At 40.3% G+C, this 22652-nt stretch overlaps 1 protein-coding gene across 1 annotated transcript in view; it reads right to left on the bottom strand.

Annotated features, from left to right (window-relative positions):
- The window catches only part of TRHR (thyrotropin releasing hormone receptor), a 35099-nt gene extending 14535 nt beyond the window's left edge, over window positions 1-20564 (bottom strand). The window contains exons 1-2 of the mRNA XM_006211572.4: window positions 20307-20564; window positions 18891-19764 (exon numbers count right to left, since the gene is read on the bottom strand). Of these exons, the coding sequence (XP_006211634.1) occupies window positions 18891-19679 (789 nt within the window). The 5' untranslated portion in view covers window positions 19680-19764; window positions 20307-20564. The remainder of the gene's footprint in view (window positions 1-18890; window positions 19765-20306) is intronic.
- Window positions 20565-22652: the final 2088 nt, after the last annotated feature.

Here is a 22652-nt window from a genome sequence, read left to right as displayed (position 1 = left end):
TTACAGCGGTCACTCTGTGCTGGTATCCCGGCCCCCCGACCTACCAGCTATTAGACTTTGGGTCCTGCTGAGACTATTTCTGAGTCTGTTTTCTCTTCAGTGAAATGGTGAAAGAAAGTTTACCCCATCTCCCAAGGTTTTTGTGTGGACAAATGAGACGAGGTATATTGAGTCCTCATGCTGGTGCTTGGAACACCAGAAATGCTAGAAAAGCAAAAGCTATTTTTGAGACTAATGATAGAAAACACTCATGACTTACTATGCATCAAGTCCTGTTCTAAGAGTTTTGTTTACATATGAACTCATTGAATCTCGACAACAGCATCGTGAGGAAGGTATGAACGAGGGACCCTGTGTACAAATTACAAGGGGTAAAACTGGGGTTTGGGCCAGGCAGTTTGTCCCAAACTGCACTTTAACCCCTCCGGCTGCCACCAAAAAAAATGGAAGTCTCTTATCCTGTCCCTAAAAAGGAAACGTGTATTCCCTAGTTGAGAAGAAGAGATAGAGGTTGTTATACTTCCTCTTCCAAAAATGAAGATGGTATTTGGGCAAAGGAACATTTATCACAAGCCTCTCTCAATCACTGACCTACCTACAGGTCCCTGTTCCCATCGCTGAGAAATGTCTGAGTTGTGAGTTAGAATGTAGAATGCACTGCCTTCTAGAATAAGTACTATACAAGCTGATGAAATATAATTAAATAGTATCACTAATGCTATACTTCCTTATAAAAAGCCCCATGACTTATGTAGGCCAGCCTGGTGTTTTAACATTTCATCAATGGGAAAAATCCTGTCGTTTCAGGCACTGATTTATAAGTGACATTTACTAATGCCAGCATATAGAATCCAAATAACACTGCACTCGGAAAATGAGTTATCATTTGATATCCCTGACTATCCTGTTTAAAATCCTACCCCTCCAATTTCAGCATTTCATTTCTTCCTCATCAGCTTAATTTTTCTCTACAACCTGATATGTCACAATCCGATACACTACGTCTATTTGTTTACATGCTCTGTGTATTTATTGCTTGTTTCCCTTCTTCCTCCTTAGAATGTAAGCTCCATGGGATGGGCTTCTTGTCTTATTTGGTCATCAGTGTGATCTCAAGGTCTAAACAGTGCCTGGAACATTCAAACAGCTGTTCAATGCATTCTGTGGAATAAATAATCAGTGTAACTCTCACATATGTAAGAAGAAGGTCCCCTTTCCTTAGGCAGATATGGCCCATTCTGTACCTCATCTCTGAGATCCTGGTTCTGGGGGCAGGTATGTGAGGAAGTAGAACATAGCACTGCTATCGGAGGGTTTGGATTAGATGTTAGGATTAAACCCTTTGCTCTCCCATTTTTTGACTAGGACCCTGAGCTTAATGTTGCTAAATATCAAACCTCTCACCTTTAAAACTGAGATGAGAAATTATATCTATGTCATAGGCGCAGAGGAGATGATGTGTGAATGTCCCCCAGAACCACCCCTGGCTCAGTGTAGAAAGAGCTCAGTAATATTACCTACCAGGAAGGCTAATAAACCACTGACACCTAGGCAAGTGGGACACGCTACTTGCCCAGTTACATTGGTGGAAGACGAGACGAGTGACCTGGGGAATGATATTAACTGAAGAATAAGCTAGAATATTTAAACAGTGACTCTTAAACTGGGGTGGGGGGCTTTGACAAGGGTTGTAAGAATCTCTTGGAATTTTCAGAAATCTCCATGCTCCTTGGAGAGCCAACAATGTTGCCTCCTCTTTAGAATTTGTGTTGAGATGTGCTTCTGCTATTGAAGGGAAATTGTCCTGCTCCTCAGGGCTTTTGGGGTGGAAAAAAACGTTGCTAAGTTTATAATACATTACTAAGATGTAATATGTTCAAATCTTTATGATGATGGTAAACGTGGACCATCCATGAAACACAGGCTAGTTAGCACACAAGGAAATCACTACTCGTTACACAGGCTTTTGTGCAGACCGTCTCTCCTGGCATTACTACGTAACGGTTTACCAAGATGTTTTACTTCTGAAAGCAAACATTTCTATTTCTCTTTAGGGAAAATGGTTTTGTGAATTTTATCCTTGCTAATCACCATGCTTCAAGCTGTCTTTATGATAAATTATCAGTGTTTTTGAAAGAATGCTTCATCTTCCTCCATGTTGCTAAATAACTTGGCTCTATCCTTAATGCTGGAATTGTACTGGGTCAGTTTAGCTGAGGCAGAAAGTGACCTTATTGAATAAATAGCATTCTAATGATAATAGCTTTACTTTGAAAGATAGCAGCATTGTCTGGACGTGGGCTTACATTTAGGTATAAATTTGCAAAAATGAGTGTGCCTTCCTTAAATGCTACCAAGAGCAGCTTAATGGCCATTAAAAATTATTTGAGAAGATAATTCATACTGTCACAGGCCAGAAGTCTGCATTCAGACTGAGCTTAATATGACCATGAGTTTTCTTTTGGTGACTCAGTCTTCATGATTACAAAAAAAAGTTCGAGTGCTTTCTCTGTTTGTGATATATGCACGGATAAGTGTCCATTTGAAAGCATGTTTAGGATGGGGACAATAAGCCTGATGTGATTTAATAACTACTCTTGATTAATTATTCTGAGGAAATGGGTGGAGTTGGGGAGGAGCCAGCAACAGAAACTGTTATTCATTAGCTTAAAAGCCACGGTGAAGAACAACAGTTTTCCACCTGTCTGAATTTTGGGTCTGCACTGGATTTTGAGTGGCTGGCACAGACTTCTTGAGATATGAGAGCTTCCCTAAGGAATAAACAAACATTCTGCATGATGCTGAATTGTGAAGAGTGGCACTGATTTAAAAAAAAAAGTGTCATTACGTGGAGCCTCTCTGGCTTTTGCCTTTAGCATCTCAAGGGTCTCGGTGAGGCACAAGAACCCAGTATGCTTGTGTATTAATGAGAAGTGTCAAGCACCCTCGATCGTGTTGACCCCTGTTTATTAAGGATGTTCGCACCTCATGATACCCCTCTCTCTGAGATAAAGTCAATAGCAAAGTCGAGTCAAGGACTGTGTGCAAAATGGAGTGTGTTGCTTTTGTCCCAAGGCTAATTGCTTTTAAGTGTGTTTCCAAAATCCTTTAAAGATAAAGTGGAAAGAGCCAAGACATTTGAGGGGAAGGAAAAACAGACTGAACAGTAAGCATGTGAGCTGAAGATGCTGATAAAGAAAAGATCTGGCTCTAGATGGTGAGGAAGGGGTTATTGCCCATGAGCCAGTCCTGTTCACAATGTTTTTGAGTCAGGGATTTACTGAGGAACCTGGCCCCTACCAATCTGGAGGCAGGGCTTCAGAAGGGAATTTTGGCAGGTGTAGCAATCCCTGCCCTGTGGCAATGCATCAAATCTGATTTGACTGGCCCCTGTTATATTTGCCTCAGTGAGGAGGAATAAAGCGCTATATGTGAAATTACACCGGTTGTGGGTGTGTCACTCGCTGCAACAGAAAGAGAAGCAACCTTGAGGACAATGAAATGGCTCATCTAAATGGACACCACGCGTAAAGACCTTCAGGATCAGGGCCTCTGATTGTCAACCAAGAGATGAATTTTCCTAATTTGCTGGGGAAGGTGTTTATTGGGAGTAAGTCCCAGGAGAGGCTCACGGCAAAGTAGTATTTAGATGTCACTAAGAAACTCAGACTCTGTTTCCTGGTCCCCCCGCTCCCCCGCCCCCCGCCTGTAACTTACTACTGTTTTTCTAAACAGGAACGTTATCATTCTACCTGTCATCTCCCTTTCCCACTTCCCACAATGAACTGCCACGTCCCCTCCCTCTTCCGTTGCCTTTTCATTCTCAGTTGATGACTTTCCTTTCTATTTTCCTGAGAAAACAGATTAGCTTGTGAGAACTCACCACTTCCCGCCCCGGAACTTAAAACTGATCGGCAACACGCTCATCCTTATCTCTTGTCCTTGTAGCGTATTCACTCCTTCTTTAATTCACTCACTTATTCATTTATTCATTTCACAAGCATTTATTGGCTACGTCCTTGCACCAGGCACTATGCTAGGTACTGTAAATGGGTCTGTGAGTTAGACACAAACCCTGATGACAGGGAGAAGAAATGCCCCCTTCGCCCTCCAAGGCTGGCAGCCTCACCTACGCCCTTCCCGGCATCCCTTCTCGCATCCTCAGGAACCGCGCTCTCTCAACACTGAGTCTTGCTTGTGCATCTACAAAGAGTTCCTCCCACTCTACCAGCTCCTCCCCATCAGGATTTAAACAGACTCAGGTTTCTTCATCGTAAGAGATAAAATGCAAGTAAAACAAACATAAATACCCTGCCTTATTTCTCTCTGTCATTACTGTTGTCTCTCATAATCAAGTTTGTTAAAAGAGCTATTTACCTTTAACTCTCTTTCCAGTTTTTTTCCCCCATCAATTCATTCACCGACTCTGTGAAATCTGATTTATTGCCCCAACACTCTATGGAAATGCTACTCACAAAGGTTACTGTTTTGGGTGCTTTTTCAGTTCTTGTCTTTGCTTCTTTATTGACCGCTATTGAAAGTCTCTTCCCTTGGCTTGGTGACTCTACTTTCTCCCATTATTTTTCCTTCCTCCCTGGCAATTCCTTCTATTTATTTCATATGCCCTCCATCCCAATCTCCCACAATTCTAGCAACTCCAGGGTTTCCTTTCTATTCTACAAAATTTCCTCCTGTAATCTACTTACTCCAGATTCTTCCACAAACCTTATTTGTTCTCAGATCTATATCTCCAGGACAGATGCTTCTTCTGAACTCTAATTCTGTATTTCTAACTGCACCCTTCTATTCTGTTGACACATCTAGTACACCATGGGCAAATCTGAATTGAACATGCTCACCCCCCCGGAAATATGTTCCTCCACTAATTGTCTTCATTCAGGCAAATTACACTATCCAATTAATAATAACATTCATTATTTCCATGTTCCAGGCATCATGCCTAGGACTTTATATGAATTTCTGCACTAAATCCTAATAATTACTTTGAGATATAGATCCTCTTATTAGAGTCCTTTACACAGACATGCAAACTGAGTCAAATTAACTTGCTCACATCACAAAGTCAGTGGTCAACCCTTGCTCTGACCCCAGGGCAGATTCTAGAATGTAGGCTCTTTCTTTCTCAGTGGTTCAAGCGTTCAACTCCTTTCTCTCCCTCTTTCTACACATCTGCATACAGCAAATCTATTGATTCTATTCCATGTGTATCTATTTCTTTCTATTCTTACTGCTGTTTACATCACCATGTTAGGCCTTTGCAGAATTATTCAGGTTCTCTCACCCATATTGTTGTAGCACTCTCCTCACTAATGCCCCTGACTTTGGTCTAATCCTTTGCCTATGTTGAAAACAGTGATCGTCCTCAAGCATAAATCTAATTATAATACACCTTCCCTTGCAGTCTTCCAATGACTTTTCATCACCTTTAGAATATTGTCCAAATCTTCAATCTCCTAGATTAAGACTCTGTTTCCTGGTCCCCACCGCTTACCTCGTCTGTCTCCTCTTGTTGCTGAGTCTTAGTGAACTATCTGCATTTCTTTGACCGTGTTCTTCCTGGCCTTCACCTATATAGTGCCCTCTGCATAAACCATCTGCCTTCCCTTCTCCACCTACAAAGCTTCTATTAACTTGCAAGGCTCAGGTTAGTAGGCTTCTTCTCCAGAAGGCCTTTTTGAGGCCCACCTTTCCCCAAGCCAAGTAGGTCAGGTGACACTGATCTGTGCTTTTTCCTATGATAACACTTTTTCCTCTTTGGCTTTCATGATCAGTTTACGTTCATATTTTTCCTATTAGACTGTGACCATTCTGTAAGCAGGAGCTCTGACTTGTTCATTTTTGCATTCTAGTGCCTAACACGGTGCCTGATAAATGAATAGGTGCAACTCTGTCCTTACTTCCACTGTTTTCCCATTCCATATAATAATGCACTGGAAGGGACTGTAATAATTGAACAAGACAATCCTTAATTCCAAGATAATACCTCCACTGTGCACTGCAGTTGGTTTATACAAAAGTATTGATCTGATTGCTCTTAACTTATTCAGAGACATGTCTAATTGATTTGTAAAGAAATTCCTAGAGGTCTATTCTAGCATTTTATAATCTCCAGTTAAATATTTCTCCTGTAAATTTACCCTGAATCTGAGCCCATTTCTATCTTTCCAGAGACTATCTCAGTGCACCCTTTTCTCTCACTCTTCCCACCCAAATTTCCTGTGTATATAGTCTTTTAAATGTTTGCCAAGGAGAATCAGTGGCAGAGCTTATCAGAGGGAGCACGGCAGGGTGTCAGTCCTGCACGTGGAGGCTCTAGTCACTTGACTTTACAAACGATCTTTAAAAACTCATGGTGCGCTCGGCATTTACCCTGCCTCTTTCCTCTCACACTCTTGTGACGGTGCCACCTCTCTCTCTGAGTCACTTTCTTATTTTCCAAGCTAAGAGCTGCAGCCTGCAGAAGAGATGCCGAGTTCTCCCATTGTCACAAATACCCATAAAATTCAAACAACAAAGGCATGGAGTGGAGAGGCACAGGATGCTTTACTTACTTGAAGCTACCATATAATTATGTTGAGGAAGTCTATTCAGGGGCTATAGCCAGAAGTCATCAGGGCTGTTTATAAAGCTTGCAGTATTTTCTTTTCCAAAATAATATTCTATTTTTATTTCAATTAAATATGGATATCAGGTGATTTACATTATTCATCTTATTCCACGTGCACATGTATTTAGCCTTGTTGAATTTTCAGAGCTAATTTAATTTTTAGTTTATTCAAGTTCTTTTCAGGTACCTCTCATGCAGCTCTGAAGAGCTGTGTTTGATTCTAGTGGCTAAGCCATGACTTCTCAGTTTTAGATAAATCCACTTATTCATTTAACTGAACCTTCTCTCTCTCCTTGGCTCATTCTCCTTTCTTTACTTTCCCTCCTAACTGGGATCATCCACTAAAACTATGTCTTTGGCATTCCAAGAGGGGAAAAGAGATAAAAGGCACCCAAATAATTGGAAAGAAAGAATTAAAACTGCCACTGTTTGCAGAAGACATGATAGTACACATAGAAAACCCTAAGGACTTCACCCCAAAACTATTATAATAAATGAATTCAATAAAGTTGCAGGATATATAATCAAGACACAGAAATATGTTGCATTTCTATGCACTAATAACAAACTATCAGAAGAGAAACTAAGGAAACACTCCCATTTACAATTGCATCAAAAAGAATAAAATACATAGGAATAAATTTAACCACGGAGGTGAAAACTATGAGACACTGATAAAAGAAATTAAAGATGATATGAACAGATGGAAAGATACATTGGGTTCGTGGATAGGACTAATTAATATTGTTAAAATGTACAAAGCAGTCTACAGGTTAAATGCAATTTCTATCAATATATCAATGGTATTTTTCATAGAACTAAAATTTGTATGGATTCCAGCAGAATCCGGATAGCCAAAGCAATCTTCAGAAATGAGAAGAAAGCTGGAGGTATCACAATCCCTGACTTCCAGATTTGCAAATACTAACTAATATATATAAAATAGGTAAACAACAAGTTTACACCATATAGCACAGGGAACTATATTCAATGTCTTGTAGTAACTTGCGGTGAAAAAGAATATAAAAATGGATATATGTATGTTCATTTATGACTGAAACATTATGCTTTTCGCTAGAAATTGACACAACATTGTAAACTGACTATACTTCAAATATATATATATATATACATATACATATGTATGTATATATATATATATACACACACACACACACACATACACACACACACACACACACACACACACACAAAAGTATACTACAAATCTATAGTAATCAAGAATGTATGGTACTGGCACAAAAACAGACACATAGACTAGTGGAACAAAATAGAGAGCCCAGAAGCGCACCCACACTCATGTGATTAATTAATCTACGACAAAGGAGTGAAGGTCAGCTTCCTGGTCTACAGTGCAGACAGTTATGATGAGGCTGAAATTGAGGAAAGAGCAACAGAGGGGAGAGGTTGGATGCTGGGGGAATTGCAGAGAAAATAATTCCAGGTGTAATGACTTGAGGAGAGTAGAAAGTTTTGAAATAAGGATTTAAGGCATAAAAAGAGGGAAGTGGTGATGGTCCTGTTAAATGGATAGACAGAAGTGAACGAGGGGCATTGGAATGGGAACTCCAAGGCTGCAGCACCCACACCCCATAGAATGTGGTGCCCTCTGGCATTGCTCAACAGTGTGCGAGGGACCTGGGAATGCAGCTGATGGTGGTGGGCCTGCTAGGCTAACCTCATTACTATTCCTCAGACGGAACATGTTTTTGAAAATTCTGGGCTTTTTTGTCCTATTAATAATATGGACATATCCTTCCCATCTCCCTCATCTGGAACAACCTCTCTTCTCTCAGTCTCTTAACCTTGCTCAAACCTCTAGACCCCTTTCATCCTACCAGGTCCAGGGAACTTCCTTTAACGCTACCCACCCACCCCAATCTCACCTTGATCTGATTTTCTGTCACCCTGTGGTTGAAATGGAGCAGATGTGCTGGGTTAAAATCCTGGCTTTACCACAACTAGCAGGTCACTTTGGCTCATTCCTATGACTCCAGATCCTCTTCTATAACTAGTTCCTACTTCTCAGGATTGTTGTGAAGATAAATTGAGTTAGTTCATACAAACTTAATAGGCTTCATGTATTTCTCTCTGGGCACATAGCAGGAGCTCAGGAAATACTTACTAAATTGATCTTCTGAATATGCTGTTAGATGAACCTGGAAGATTCACCTCTGTTATGTCCCCTGAACTCTTGTCTTCAGGAAAGAATTACCAGTCTATATTTTTTGCTATTTCATGATTAAAGTGGGGTAAATAATATTTTAAAATATAACATTTAATTTAAATATACTAACTAAGAATTATTGAATGCTTATTATGTACTGGGCATTTCCTCCCAGTAACCCTGTGAGCAGGTATCATTTAGGTAAGAACAAACTGAAGTATCCAGAAGTAAAATAACCTAACCAGAGATATAGGAAGTAGAAGACCCAGGACTTGAACATGTGTTTTTCTGACTCTTGAGCCCACAGTCATCTGCCATCAGTAGACGTCCCATGTTTGAGACCCCTGCGTCTAACAGCAGCCTAAGCTAGGAACTTGAGTTTTTCAGAGAGGTATGAAGTGTCAGGAGTGAGGAGGGCTTTACAGGTGGGAAAAATTATAGGAGCAAGGTTGAAAGTGTAAACGAGCTTAGCATATATAGGAGACTCCTGTGCAATGCGCCTGCATCTACCGGGAAGGAACAAATACAGGCAAGACCACTCTTCCCTTGCACCCTGTGCCATGCGTGCTGACTGCCTGTCTGGTCACCACAGCTGAGACTCCGGGACTCCCTGTAGAGCCTTCTCTCTTTTCATTTGCCAAATTAGTATTTAAACCCCTCTGTTTTGACTCTTATACATCCTTACTAGCCTTCCCTACTGTCACACTTAAGTCAAGCCTTCTTTGCTTCTTGCTTGGATTGCAAAAGCCTCATTTCAGTTTCCCTCGTTCTGGGCAGGCTTCCTTGTAAAATTTTATGAGTAATGGTCCCAGAAGCCAAATCCTGTTTGCCACTGTCCCTGTTAGTCCTTCAATGATTCCCTGGTGCCTTAGAGTCAAATTTAGATGCCTTCAGTGATACACAGGGACTTCCGAGGTGTCACCCTGGGCTGCACTTGGCTACACACATGACGACTTCTGCTGGTTTCGCTGCTGAACGTCTACTCATTTTTCAAAAGTGGAAGTGACTCTTCTCTGTTAGTGGCCTGATCTCCAGCCTTACGTACACTGTTCACCCATTCCTTGCTGCCTCTTCTGCACACTGTACATCGTAAACTTGTATTTTCCACTGTTTTTTCCAACTTTTTAAAACACTGAAGTATACCTGATGTACAATATATATGTTACAGGTATACAATATAGTGATTCACAATTTTTAAAGGTTATACTCCACTTACAGTTATTATAAATTATTGGCTATATTCCCTGTGCTGTACAATGTATCGTTGCAGATTAGTTATTTTATACCTAGCAGTTTGTACCTCTTAATCCCCAACTCTAATTTGCCGCTCCCCCTCCCTCTCCCTACTGATAACCACTAGTTTGTTCTCTGTATCTGTGAGTCTGTTTCTTTTTGTTATATTCATTAGTTTATTTTATTTTTAAGATTCCACATATAAGTAATATTACACATATTTGTATTTCTCTCTGACTTATTCACTTAGTGTAATATCCTCCAAATCCAACCATGTTGTTGCAAATGGAAAATTTTCATTCTTTTTTATGGTTGTCTAGTATTTCATTGTGTATATATACCAAATCTTCTTTAGCCATTCATCTGTTGATGGACACTTAGGTTGCTTCCATATTTAGGCAATTGTAAATAATGCTGTTATGAACATTGGGGTGCATGTATCTTTTCAAATTAGTGTTTTTGTTTTTTCACACCTGTCAGAATGGCTATCATCAAAAAGACCACAAATAACAAATGCTGGCAAGGATATGGAGGAAAGGGAACCCTTGTACACTGTTGGTGGGAATGTAAGTTGGTGCAGCCAACAACTTATACTGCTGTGGAAAACAGTATGGAGGTTTCTCAACAAACTAAAACTAGAGCTACCATATGACCCAGCAATTCCACTCCTCTGAGTATATATCTGAAAAAAAACAAAGACATTAATCTGACTATTTTTGAATGGCCATCTTTCATATTTTACAGAAAGTTCCATAAGATGGTGATTATGATTGGCTCTACAGAGTAATGCTTGGCATGAAACTAGTGCTCAATAATTGTTTATTGATTTAAAGAAATAATAGATGAAGAGGTCAGGTTTTAGAGGGCTTTGAAAGCCAGTCAGGGTAGATTGGGGAGATTTCTTTTGAAAGAAGATGATGTGTGCAAACTGCTTTAGGAAAATTAGTCACAGAGGAGCACTCAGACAGATTTATCCATCTTAATACTTCTGCTCACATTGTTTTCCTTCTCTAAGTTGCTGTCCCTCTGCATCTCTGCCCATTCTGTCCAGTGTAGCTCTCTCATTGTCGAGGGTATTTGAAAGGCTCACTGGAAAGCCAATAGGATTTTGTATAAAAAGTAAATTATGATCTGAGTCTGCCATGTTTCTAGGTCAGCCTGTTCTACCTGGAAGGGAGAAATCCTCCTCAAAAGTCATATCTGCTAACAAACTCACCATCATACTAGCTAGTTACTAGTTTTGCTGTTTTGGAATTCAAAAGGCATTCAATAAAAGACAAGACATTTTAATTAAAATCAGAGGAGAATGTGGCCTAAATAAACAATAATTTTTCAGGGAGCAAAATAGAGTGATGGAATTGACTGAGCCCCCAAGTACACATGCATGTACTCTTCACACTTTCATTTCTTATATGTAAAATTATGTATGATACACACACACAGACAAAAGTGTACTGATCAAAATTTAACAGTTGGCTCTCCACAAAAAAAGGAGGGGCCCTGAAATGTCATATTTGCTGATTTATGCAGTGTTAGTACTCCAACCATGACCAAGTTTAAGCAACCAGTGTGATGTCACTGAACACAGATTTGGAAAGAAATGCTAGCCACCTGCTCCTGCGAAGCCTGTATTCTTTGGCTGCAGCACACAACTGTCTAAATACACTTTGGGGAGCCTGTAATGAGCCAAATTCAGTGCTGAGGGCACTAGGGATACAGGCCCTACTCTTACGAATGTGAGTAGCAATGGAAGGCCAACAGGTGACAATTATGATACATAAGAATTACTAAAGCAGAAGGATGTGCAAAGTACTGTGGGAATATAGGTAGAACCCCTAACACACACAGTTATAGCTGGGCATTCAGTTTCATAAGCCTGCCTGAGAAATTCAGGGAAGGCTTGACGGCGTGCATGGGGGGCATCATTTGATCTGAGACTTGGAAGATAATTAGGATTTCGCCAGATGAATGGTGTTCCAGATGAGAGAACATAGCCAGTTCCGAGAACTACAAATAATTCAGTATCACTGGAGCATAAAGTGTACATTAGGAGAGCCACAGGCGATGAAGCTGAAAACGTATTAAGGAGCCGGGATCTCATCTGTTATGCTAAGATGTTTAAACTCTAGGCCTCAGGAAACTATAAAAAGTATTTTGATAACATACCTGTTTGTTAGGAAACCCCTTAGTGAGCCATGAGTAGAATGATTTGGGGGGCAATGGAATGGGAGTCAGAGAGGCTTGGTGAGGTTTGTCCTGAAGTTGAGCAGGTGAGAAATGGTGAACTAGGACATGTAGATGATGGAGTAGGTCGAATCTGGGAAGTCTGAGCTCAAATCACTAGCACTTGGCTATGACTTGATTTGGGGGGGGGGTGGGTATATAGGACAGAAAGGTACTTAGAAGGACTCCTAGATTTGTGGCTTGGAAACCTAAATTGAAAGAAGGAAAGAAAGGAAAGAAAGGAAAGAAAGAAAGAAAGGAAGGAAGGAAGGAAGGAAGGAAGGAAGGAAGGAAGTTAGTTTATGAGGGAAAATAATGGGTCTAGTTTTAGACATATTGGATTTGCTGTACTTACATGATGTCCAAAACCCAATGAGGTATATGGGTCAGGAGATGCCTTTGCTAGAGCTGTGTACTGAAGACTCACAGGTGGGAGCTGTAATCATGGATGTGAATGTAAGTAGGGAGAATGACAAAGGTCAGGGCTGGGGAGAGATGGGAGATAGATGTAGCAGGACTACAACTGGGTTCAGACTAACCTTGTTAGACAATTCACTTTCACTGCCCCACTTCAATGACCCAAGATTAATCTCTCCCTGCATGTGCCAAATTCTCTCCTATCTACTCCTCTCCTTCTGATGAACTTTCTTCATTTTCTCCCTGTGTCCTTGCTGCTGCTTTTAGACATCCTGCCCATCTTTACAGGCACAGATCAATGCCGTGCACTCCACAAAGCCCTCCTCCTTTCTCTCCCATTTCCTTCTCCCCTCTTGCATGCTGTGTTCTCTCCTGTAGAACACAGTGTTCCGCTCAGGATTATTTGTGTCCATGGCCAACAGCGAGCTCCTCGAAGGTGAAGAGTTTGTCTTTATCCTGGTAGCCTCTATACCTAGGAGAGTGTTAGGTGCTTTGTGGGTTGTGAGTGAACGTTTCATTAAATTGAGGAGGATATTGACTATAAAATGACCTATTGCAAAATTCTGCTTAATGTTTACTTAGCTCTAGCCTAACACTTTTCACTCTTCCTCCAACTCAGAAAAAAAGTGCAGGAGACTCAGAACATGGGTATAGCCTGGCCTTCATCTGTCTGGAACTTGGGATATCTGTTTGCAATCTGAAGAATTCACAAGAGGCTATATACAAGAAATATAGAGTTAGTTTGTCATTTTAAAGGTTAGCTGATCTTAAGATGTGTTTTGCTATGTGGTCAAATTGAGGATTCTGTACGACAGGTTTTTTCCTTTTTGTAGGCATAAAGGAAAATTTATTTTTCTCTACTGGTGAAATTATGTCTCAAAGCTGCAAGTATACAATTGGGAGTAAACAATGTGCATTCATCTAACCTAAGGACACAAAACATGTAACGGCAGGGTACTTCCACTGAGGCAATTTATGGCATATACAGTATGTGAATTGGAAAATGGAAAGCTTTTCTTTGATAATAAAGTAAGATGGTACGCTTAGATATCTGTGTGCTAATGACAAATATCGCACTTTTTTTTCCATCTAAGAGATCTCTGTGCTATTGAGGATATATAGCTGAACCCAAAAAAATGGAACCAATAAAATAATTAGAAATGAAAGATGGATCTGTGAAAACACTACAAAAACAGTCCCAGTAAACTTGAGAAAACTGATTGAGTATCTTAATCCTGAAGACTTTATATCACTAATTCGCCTTTTAAGGTTAGTCATTGATTGAGCTACCCACACAACTTAACGGACTTTATGTTTCCAAATGTCAGCCCTACTGCTGATATTCTACCATATGTCTCCCTTCCTTTGTATCTTCAGTGTTTCCCCTCGTTTGAGATTTCTTCTTTAAAAAGTAAATAACAAGGGAGGCATGGGGAGAAGAGAAAAGACAGTTAAGCTGCTTCTTTATCCTAGTTTTTCATTTTCCATGAATACATCCTTCTACTGAAGACTTAAGAGAGAGTTAGAGTCAAGAGGCTGCCTCGGGGGATGGAGGTACCCAGAAGGACAGGAGTAAGGGAAGGATAGCTGATGGTACAGGTAGGAGGAGAGGCAAAAAGATGAATTTTGTCTGATGCATCTCATTTGATTTGAATAACTCTATGAGGAATTGTTATTCTCAGTTTATTGATGAGAGCACTGAGGCTGAGAAAAACTAACTCACAATTTTATCCATTTTCTTTTACTCAGTGCTATTCTTGAGACTATCAATTTCAACATTTTGTATAAAAGCAGCATATAAAATTATATATCTATATTGATCTATAGATATTATATATTATATATTATATATCTATATTGAATATAATGATATAAAGAAGATAAAGTGAAAATATAAGAAAAAGAATATAACTAAATGCTACTAAATTGTGGTTTCTGCAAGGTAGGGTAAAGGAGGCCTTTTTTCTTATTCCTAGATTTCTGTGTTTTCCAGAATACACATGATTGCTTTTCCATCATCAGCAGAAGTAGCAGCGATAATAGCAACAAATAAATGGTGTGCATTGCCTTAAAAGGAAAGCTACTTTTGCTTCTTGGGCTGCCAGCATTCCTCTGGTAAGGTAGAAGGCTTTTAAGAAATTCGTGGAAACAAAGACTGTGTAGTATTTTAAAGGCTTGGTAAGTCAAATAAAACTCATAATGAAAATTTTGCCCTTAATTCTTGGAGTTTTTATTTGGACTATGTTACACAGTTCCCCTATCAGTTATACTGTTAAAAAAAAAAGTATGTTACCGTGACTCAACTAAAAATGAAACTGGTAGCCTGGTCTGCAAAATATTCTCATACCCCTGCATTCTGTGGAAAGCAAATAACTGAATTGAAGGTGTTTGTCCACAGTGCAGTCCTTTACCAAAATATTTCCATGCCTCCAACATACTAAGGATCCAATCAGTTCCTTTGAAAGATCCAGTTAATAATAGAGATGCTTTATCTACACAATGCTGGACACCTGAATTGATAGAACTGAGAGATCTTTTGTGTAAAGATCTTTTGTGTAGAGAGATCATTGTGTAGACAGAGCTGAAATGTGACACGTGATCATGTAAACCGTGTCTCCTCAATATCAGAACAACTGATTGTAAAGCAAAAGATTTAGTCAATCGGATAATTCTTTTGTCTACACAATTCCAAGCCATTATTCTGAGTAATTTGCTTCATTGAATTTACCAAATATTTGGTTGGTTTCCTAAAATATAATTGAATCTGAATAATGAGAAGAAAAAAGATTCTGGCCTGGATTTTCTGCTTAGGGAATATAAGTTAAAAGCAAACAAAGCAACAAACTAAGAACTTACATTTGTTCCTTACACAAAAATCCTCTTTTATTTCCTCTTAAAATGTAGTTCTTTTAGACTATACACGTTTTTTCTTTAATACCTTGGTTAGAAAGACCTCGTCCAGAGAGAATGTTTGTTAAAATGTAAATTAAACTTGCCTGAAAGAAAGAAAATGCAGAGAAAATATTAGAATAAAAGTCCTTGGGTTATAGGGGGTGGAGGTTAGAATCTTTCCAAAATTTAACAAAAGAACCATTTCAGAAGGGGAAAAAGCCTGATCAAAGGGTCATTGATCTTGGACAAAACTGACTCCCCTTCATGGCTCTCATTCCATTCATCAGAGGCACCACTGTTTTTCCAGACTCAGAACCCTGATGCCACACTGAACGGTCCTCTCTTGGTCCTTTGTATCTGATATGTTCACATCTCACCTTCTCTTCCTTTGAAACATCTCTCTGGCTCACACTTTATTTTAAATTCTCCTGATAGAGAGTATTGCTACTTCGTGCCTGAATTATTACCAACAACTTCCAAAGTGGTCCCTCTGCCACCAGTCTCTCAACTCCAAATCTGCCTCATCCACAGCTGTCAGATTTATGGTCCCCAAACACCCCTTTCCTCGTTGCTGCCCCCTGCCCACCACTCACCTTCTTTGTTGCCCCTGCACTAAGTTCACACTCCTTTCTCTGTCTAATAGTTGGGATCCTCCACAGCCCTTTCATCCCCCCGCCTACCCCTTTATCTCTCCTACACACTCTGTCAATCCAATCTTACCTTTTGCTGTTTCCTCAAAGACATCATTTGTTTTAGTCAACCAAATCACTACACCATAAAAATCACCCGCTATATACCCTCTCCCGGCCCCCTCTCCAAATCTATACCATTCTCACCCCGGCCCTGTCCTTTCTGTGCTGTCTTTCTTGGCTTTTACTTTTCAAATTATCCTCATCCTTCCAGAGTCTTCTCAAATGCCACCTCTTCCATGAAGGCTTCTCTGATCCCTCTAGCCCCATAATTTCCTTCCTTTTCTCTGAATCCCTCCTATCTATAATCAAGGTGGAATTAGATGACATATTACTTAAATGCACTTCTATTGATTTAAGTAGCATCCCTTGTTTCTCAAGGAGGGTGTTATTGCCATTAGTAACAGGGCACTTCATTGTGCAGAACTGTCTAACACATTTCACGACATTTGGCATCCCCAGCTCCTGATGCTAAGTGACAGCGATGTTATTGTGACATCAAAACCCAAATGCTCCAAATACAGTCCCAAATGCCCTAATGATTAAAAAGTTCCTTAGAGAAGTTACTATATACACACATGTTCAACAAATGATCTTTGTTCAAATGGTGAATGTGTATTTTAAAGAATAAATCCCTATGTCCCTTACAGTTGCCAACATATTTAAAAAAACAAAACAAAACTCAGAAGGAGGCTAATTAACAGGTGACCCAACACTCCATCTTAGGTGTCTTTCCTAAGTTTATTTCACTGAACCCTCACACCAAGCCTGGTTGCTATTTCCCCTTATCCTTAAAGGTGAGGAAACTGAGGTTCAGAGAGTTCTGCTTATTCAAGGTCATATATCCAAGCTTGATTAGAACCCCGGCATTTTAAAACCCAGGGTTGTCTGGAGCCAAATCTTTGGCTTTTTCTTCTACCTCTCAGACTCTATAAGGACAGCCTATCTGTAACAGCTTTGAAATAAGAGTGTGAACATGTAACACAATTAGCAACTTAAAGGACATATTACTGCTGATAGGTACTAATGACTGTAATTGAAAGGAAGGACATCCAACCAGACAAACAATTTTTTAGAATTTATCAGAAGAATATTAATTAGAGTCTAATGAATGAATATACTCCCTGACCTTCTTTGCTGCAGACATTAACCCATGTTTAGTCTCTAATTGAGATGTACACATTCTTTACTCTCTTACTGTATTTGTTAATGTTTGTCTTGGCAGATGGCCAACAGATCTCTCTAAATTTCCCTTAATCAAGTTTTGGGTAATAGATGGTCGAATATGCCTCGTATGAGGTAGCACTGCTAGACCCAAGTAACAGAAATCTAAGAGCTGGCTTTAGTTGCTGAAATCTTCCCTTTTCATCATCTAGGCATCTTTAATAATAAATGTTACATAAAGTATCATGGCTTCATTTAAAATGTTGTATATACTTCTTTTTAGTGACAGTTCATTATTCATTTCATGCATGTCTAAAACACCTACATTTATAAGTAATATTTCACTGTGTTCCCAATGTCCACTCACAATTCTTCATATATCAGCTAATCTAAAGTTTAGGAGTGACAGTATGGATGATTCACATGCATACTTCAAAAAGTACACTCAGTTTCTATGTACAGAGGAAGAACCATATTCTTACAGGATAAAAAAAGAGAGAGAAAATTCAACCCCTTTGAAAAAGCCAGTATTGTTGATTTTAAGTTTTTCTTTTCAGCTCTGAGAATATTTACCATCTGTTTATTCTGTTTAACAAAGAAGGGAAGGGAACTGAAAGGTAAATTCATAAATAACTCAGAGTAATTGTGTAAATACAGATAAACGTGCATATGGTATAAAAGTATGTTACTCCTCTATTGTCTTATAAACCATATCTACTGAAACAAATTTGCACTTCATTCATGTAAAACCACTATTCAATGTAACCACCTGTGCATTCAGGTGATCTGAAACATAAAGGGATTTTTAGTTAGGTTTGGCAGGAAAAATAAACATATAAAACATTCAATCATTCTTTGTAGCAAATTGAGCTTGGTGTTAGCCTTTTTATTAGAACATTTCCTGAGCAAAGTGCATTTTGTGCTTCTGTATGCTAGGATACTTTGCAGGGAGCTACAGGAAGAGGTGATAGAATCTTTCTCCACTAAACTAAAGGTAAAAATAAAAAGTCCAGGAACCCTTCTCAGTTTCCTTATTACTTTGACTTATCTTTACTCAAATTATTTTCTCAAATCTTTGTCAGACAATAGAATTCTTAAAAATATCCAGCTGCTCCCTACAGAAGCCAGAAGTGGTCTAAATATTTTATAACATTTCTTAGAGAGGCACAAACATTTTAAAGGTGGAATTCCAGGGTTTCTGTTTCTGTTTCTTTTTATCTTAATAGCACCTGAACTAGTACCTGCTGATGTGCTATCATGTTTTCCCCATCTATTTTTACAGCTTCAGCTGTTTGAGAGACGGATTTAATATGTAAAGCAGAAGCTTCCACTGTAAAACACTTGCATGATTGTATTTTGGTTTCGCCATCAGCTAAGTAGGGCAAAGTTGATCCCATCTCACAAGGAACTCTCTCCCACACTTCCCCTGTGGACTTAGAGGTTCAGATTTGCTTACCTGCTTCCTCGAAGATACCGTGCTGTTGAAATATCTATTAGAAGTCTTTGAATTCAAATTCTTGTTCTGATGGATTGAGCCATTTTTCCATGTCTTAGAGTTTTCTTTAGGATCTGAAGGAATGGGATTTAAGAAGAGGATCCTAGCTATGAATCCATAGAGGACAGTGGCCAGGATCATCGGCACAACATAAAAAACACCGAAGTCCATTATGTAAATAGGTGAGTAGTAATTCCTGGAGATCTTGTAGCCACAGGACACCACAGTAGCATCTTTATAGGTGCTAATATTGAGATCCAGCAAGAAGAACCAGAGCATACAGTAAATGGATGTGAAAGCCCAGACAAAGATGATGATCTTTTTGGCTCTGGAAAATGTGCAGAGAAACTGGGCTTTGATGGGGTGACATATCGCTATGTACCTCTCGATGGTAAAGGCCGTGATTGAACAAGAGGATGCATTAATGCCCAAGTACTGGAGGTAAGTAATGCAGAGGCAGCCGACATAGCCATAGACCCAGGAACCGTAGATACTGTCCGTGATGTTGGGCAGGCCTGCAGCCACCAGGACCATGAGATCAGCTACTGCTAGACTCACCAGGTAGCAGTTTGTGGGGGTCCTCATGTGCTTGGTTCTCATGACCACCAGGACTACCATGATGTTGCCCACGATGCCCAGACCGCAGATAATGAGCACGAGTAAGATGGTGACCACCTGGTATTCTAGGGCCACCACTGCTCGCGGCTGAAGCTGTGTTTGGTTCAGTTCACTTACTGTCTCGTTTTCCATCTTTAGTGGCTGGAGGTATTTCTGAAACACTTCTCAACACATCCTCTTTCCAGTGCCCTGCCTTTATCACCGTGGTTCTCTCCCCCTGTGAAGAGTTACAGTCCACATTCACTCACAGTGCCGCCTTTCAGATCAAGTCACAGTCACTTACATGTAATTCTCACATCCTCTTCTTTCACCTCCCATTTTTCTACAGTAATAGGGCTCAGATGTACTTCTGAAAACTCCTTTTATTGCAACTCTAGTGTAGGCTGGAGTAACTGTTTTGACCAGCTTACAATAAAAGGGACTGTTTTCCTTTTAATGGAGAAAAATGATCAAGAAAAGAGATACAGAAAACACTCCCTGTTTTGAAAGAGTGCTCAGTGGAAAAAACTAAACAATATCTGAAAAATAAATATGAAGAAACCTCTCAGATGCTTGGGAAAAGTAGAATAAAGAAGAAAAAGATACTGGGGGTGAATAAGCCGAGAGGCTCAATGATAGAGCTTGGCAGAAAATTAGCATTTGCCTCCTTTGCCCTCAGAGGGTGAGACCCCTTTAGCTACAAAACAGCAAGCCTTTCAGCGTACATCTCCCCATGCCCCCCACCCTGCAGACCCAACAGAGACCAACTGCTTCTCTTACCTTTTCCTCTGTAGTGCTGCCTGCTTATTAAGATAGATGAAGCAGTAATAAGTGCGAGTTTCCAGTCCTGCAGAAACGCTTGTCTACTTTGTTTGACAGGGAGACCACTTAGCAGTGCTCCGTCTTCAGAACTGCGGTTCCTCTAAACCCTCGCAGCCTTTCCAACTGATGACAGACCATACAGACGCAGCAGGAGCAGCAGCAGGAGCAGCAGCAGAGACGCTGTCAAATCATAGATCGTCCCCTAATGAGAACACGCTCGCTCTCTCTCTCCCCTTCCTCCTCCCTCTCTGTCACCCTCACACACACATTCACACTCACAAATGCCTGTCAGTCCTCACTGATTCATAATCTTCTCCCCTTGAAGGATTTACTTCTAAATGCACTAATGATACGGTTCTCAGTCTGGGAGGCTGGAATTACAAGCAAGGGGTCCAGAAGTAGCTGGTCCTGTAGTTGTTCATAGCCCAAGTTCTACAGAAACTCCAGTACCTGAGCAGCCCTGACATATATTTACACTCCCTGTTTGACAGGACTTTGAGGAGAACAAACCCTTCTCAGTCCAGACACAGCCCTTGAAGCTTGAAATATCTTTCTGAACCGACATCAACTTCTTTCTGTACTCTGTACATCCTCAGACTATTTCTCCAGTGAACCAGGGAAATTGGCTCCCTCCTCTCATAGCATATGAATGGGAAATGGGTTAAAATTGATTTTAAACCACTTCAGCTGCAATCTTCTGAGCTGATAAAGATTTTTTTCCCAAAAACTGTTTGAGCTAAGGACATCAATTTAAACCTACATATGATCTGTAAATTTTTCCACTCTGGCTCTGCCTCACTTACTAGAATCTTTCTAACTGCCCTGGATGCCTCTCTCTTCACCCAGCCTCTGGGCATCCAATCACACGTACCACCCAGCAATGTTTTATGTCAGTTTATTTCTAAGAGGAAAACACATCCAGTGGAAATCTAAACCAGGGCCACTCTGGTATCACACAAAACTTTCCAAACTATCTTTTTAAGAAGAGTGTAATTCAGCCTGATTTTTATTTTTCTAAAGTAGCCCATGGGCCAATCTTTATACTTTTTATGGAATCTCAGAAAACATGTCTTTCTTCTCTAGGCACCAAATGAATATACCAAATGTTAATGTTTGTCTACTTCTGTTTAAGATGAAAAACAGCCCTTAATTTAGTTCCCTATACAGTGAACGGGTTGATTCTCTATCTTTAGAAGTCTAGATGTTCTTTTTTCTAGAAGATGTCAATGGAAGATTAGATTTTGAGTAGATGGGACCATGGGGGTATCAACGGGATGAAGCTCTGGATCACACTGAGTGAATTCCACCCTCTGAACTGTTGAGGGCTCCTTGAGTGTCTCATGTGCCACTTGGCTAGCATCAGTGAAAATGAGCATCTCACTTACAGGCTCCTTTGTAAGAATGCCGGGACTTTTTTTTTTTGATCTGGCCTTGGACTTGACCCTTGAGCTTGAGGAAGGATTTAACACTTCTGCTTCCCACCCTTGGCATTCCCAACCTAACAGCTTGCTCTAGGTACCTGGCTTTCCCTTCCCTGGCTTCCCTAGGAAACCGTTTGCTTGGCCAAGTCTCTGTCCCTGGGACCCAGGGGCCGACATGATTTCATACCTGCTGCGTTCTGCACAAGAGGAATTCTACAAGAATTTCACACAAGAATTCTACACGAGAGAAATTAGGGAAAGCCCTACCCTTGTCTCTGAAGATGATCTGAGCTGTCTAGGTAATAAGTGGCTGTCCACTGGTTGTCATCAACCCATTAGTTGATTTATTTATGCGTTCAGCATTTCTCAAGCATTAGCATGCTTCTGGATCTCCTGAAGAGCTTGTTAAAATCTGGATAAAACTGTCCCCAGATTTCTGTTTCAGTGGCTCTAGGGTGGGACCCGAATGTGCGCATTTCCTGTAAACTCCAGCTGATGCTGATGCTGCTTGTCTGTGGACCACACTTTGAGTAACCGTGTACTGTATGATCTAGCTGAGCGGTTCTGGTGTGGGCGGTGGGGAATAATGAGGAATTAAAATCACCTGGAGAAAGGTTCTACAATGCACATATCAGCCTAGCCCTCCTAGGTATTTTGGGTTTTAGTGTATTTCCTCAGACTGGACTAGAGCCTGAGAAAGAGATTGGGGTTCTGGACAAATGGCAATTGACTTGATCTTGTCCTCTGTATATGTCACTCCCTGTCTGTGCTGTCATGCCTGGTGCTTGGCTTGGCAGGTGGGGGACTGTTGGAAAAGAGAACATCTGTGCTAAGGTCAAATGACACTGGGGTCAGAGACAGTGTGGAGCACCCAGCTAGCTCA

The sequence above is a fragment of the Vicugna pacos genome, chromosome 25 (genome assembly GCF_048564905.1).
Source record: "Vicugna pacos chromosome 25, VicPac4, whole genome shotgun sequence".
In the NCBI taxonomy this organism is placed as follows: Eukaryota; Metazoa; Chordata; class Mammalia; order Artiodactyla; family Camelidae; genus Vicugna; species Vicugna pacos.
The sequence above is the reverse complement of the archived record's forward strand: the minus strand, read 5'-3'. Positions and strand labels throughout refer to the sequence as shown.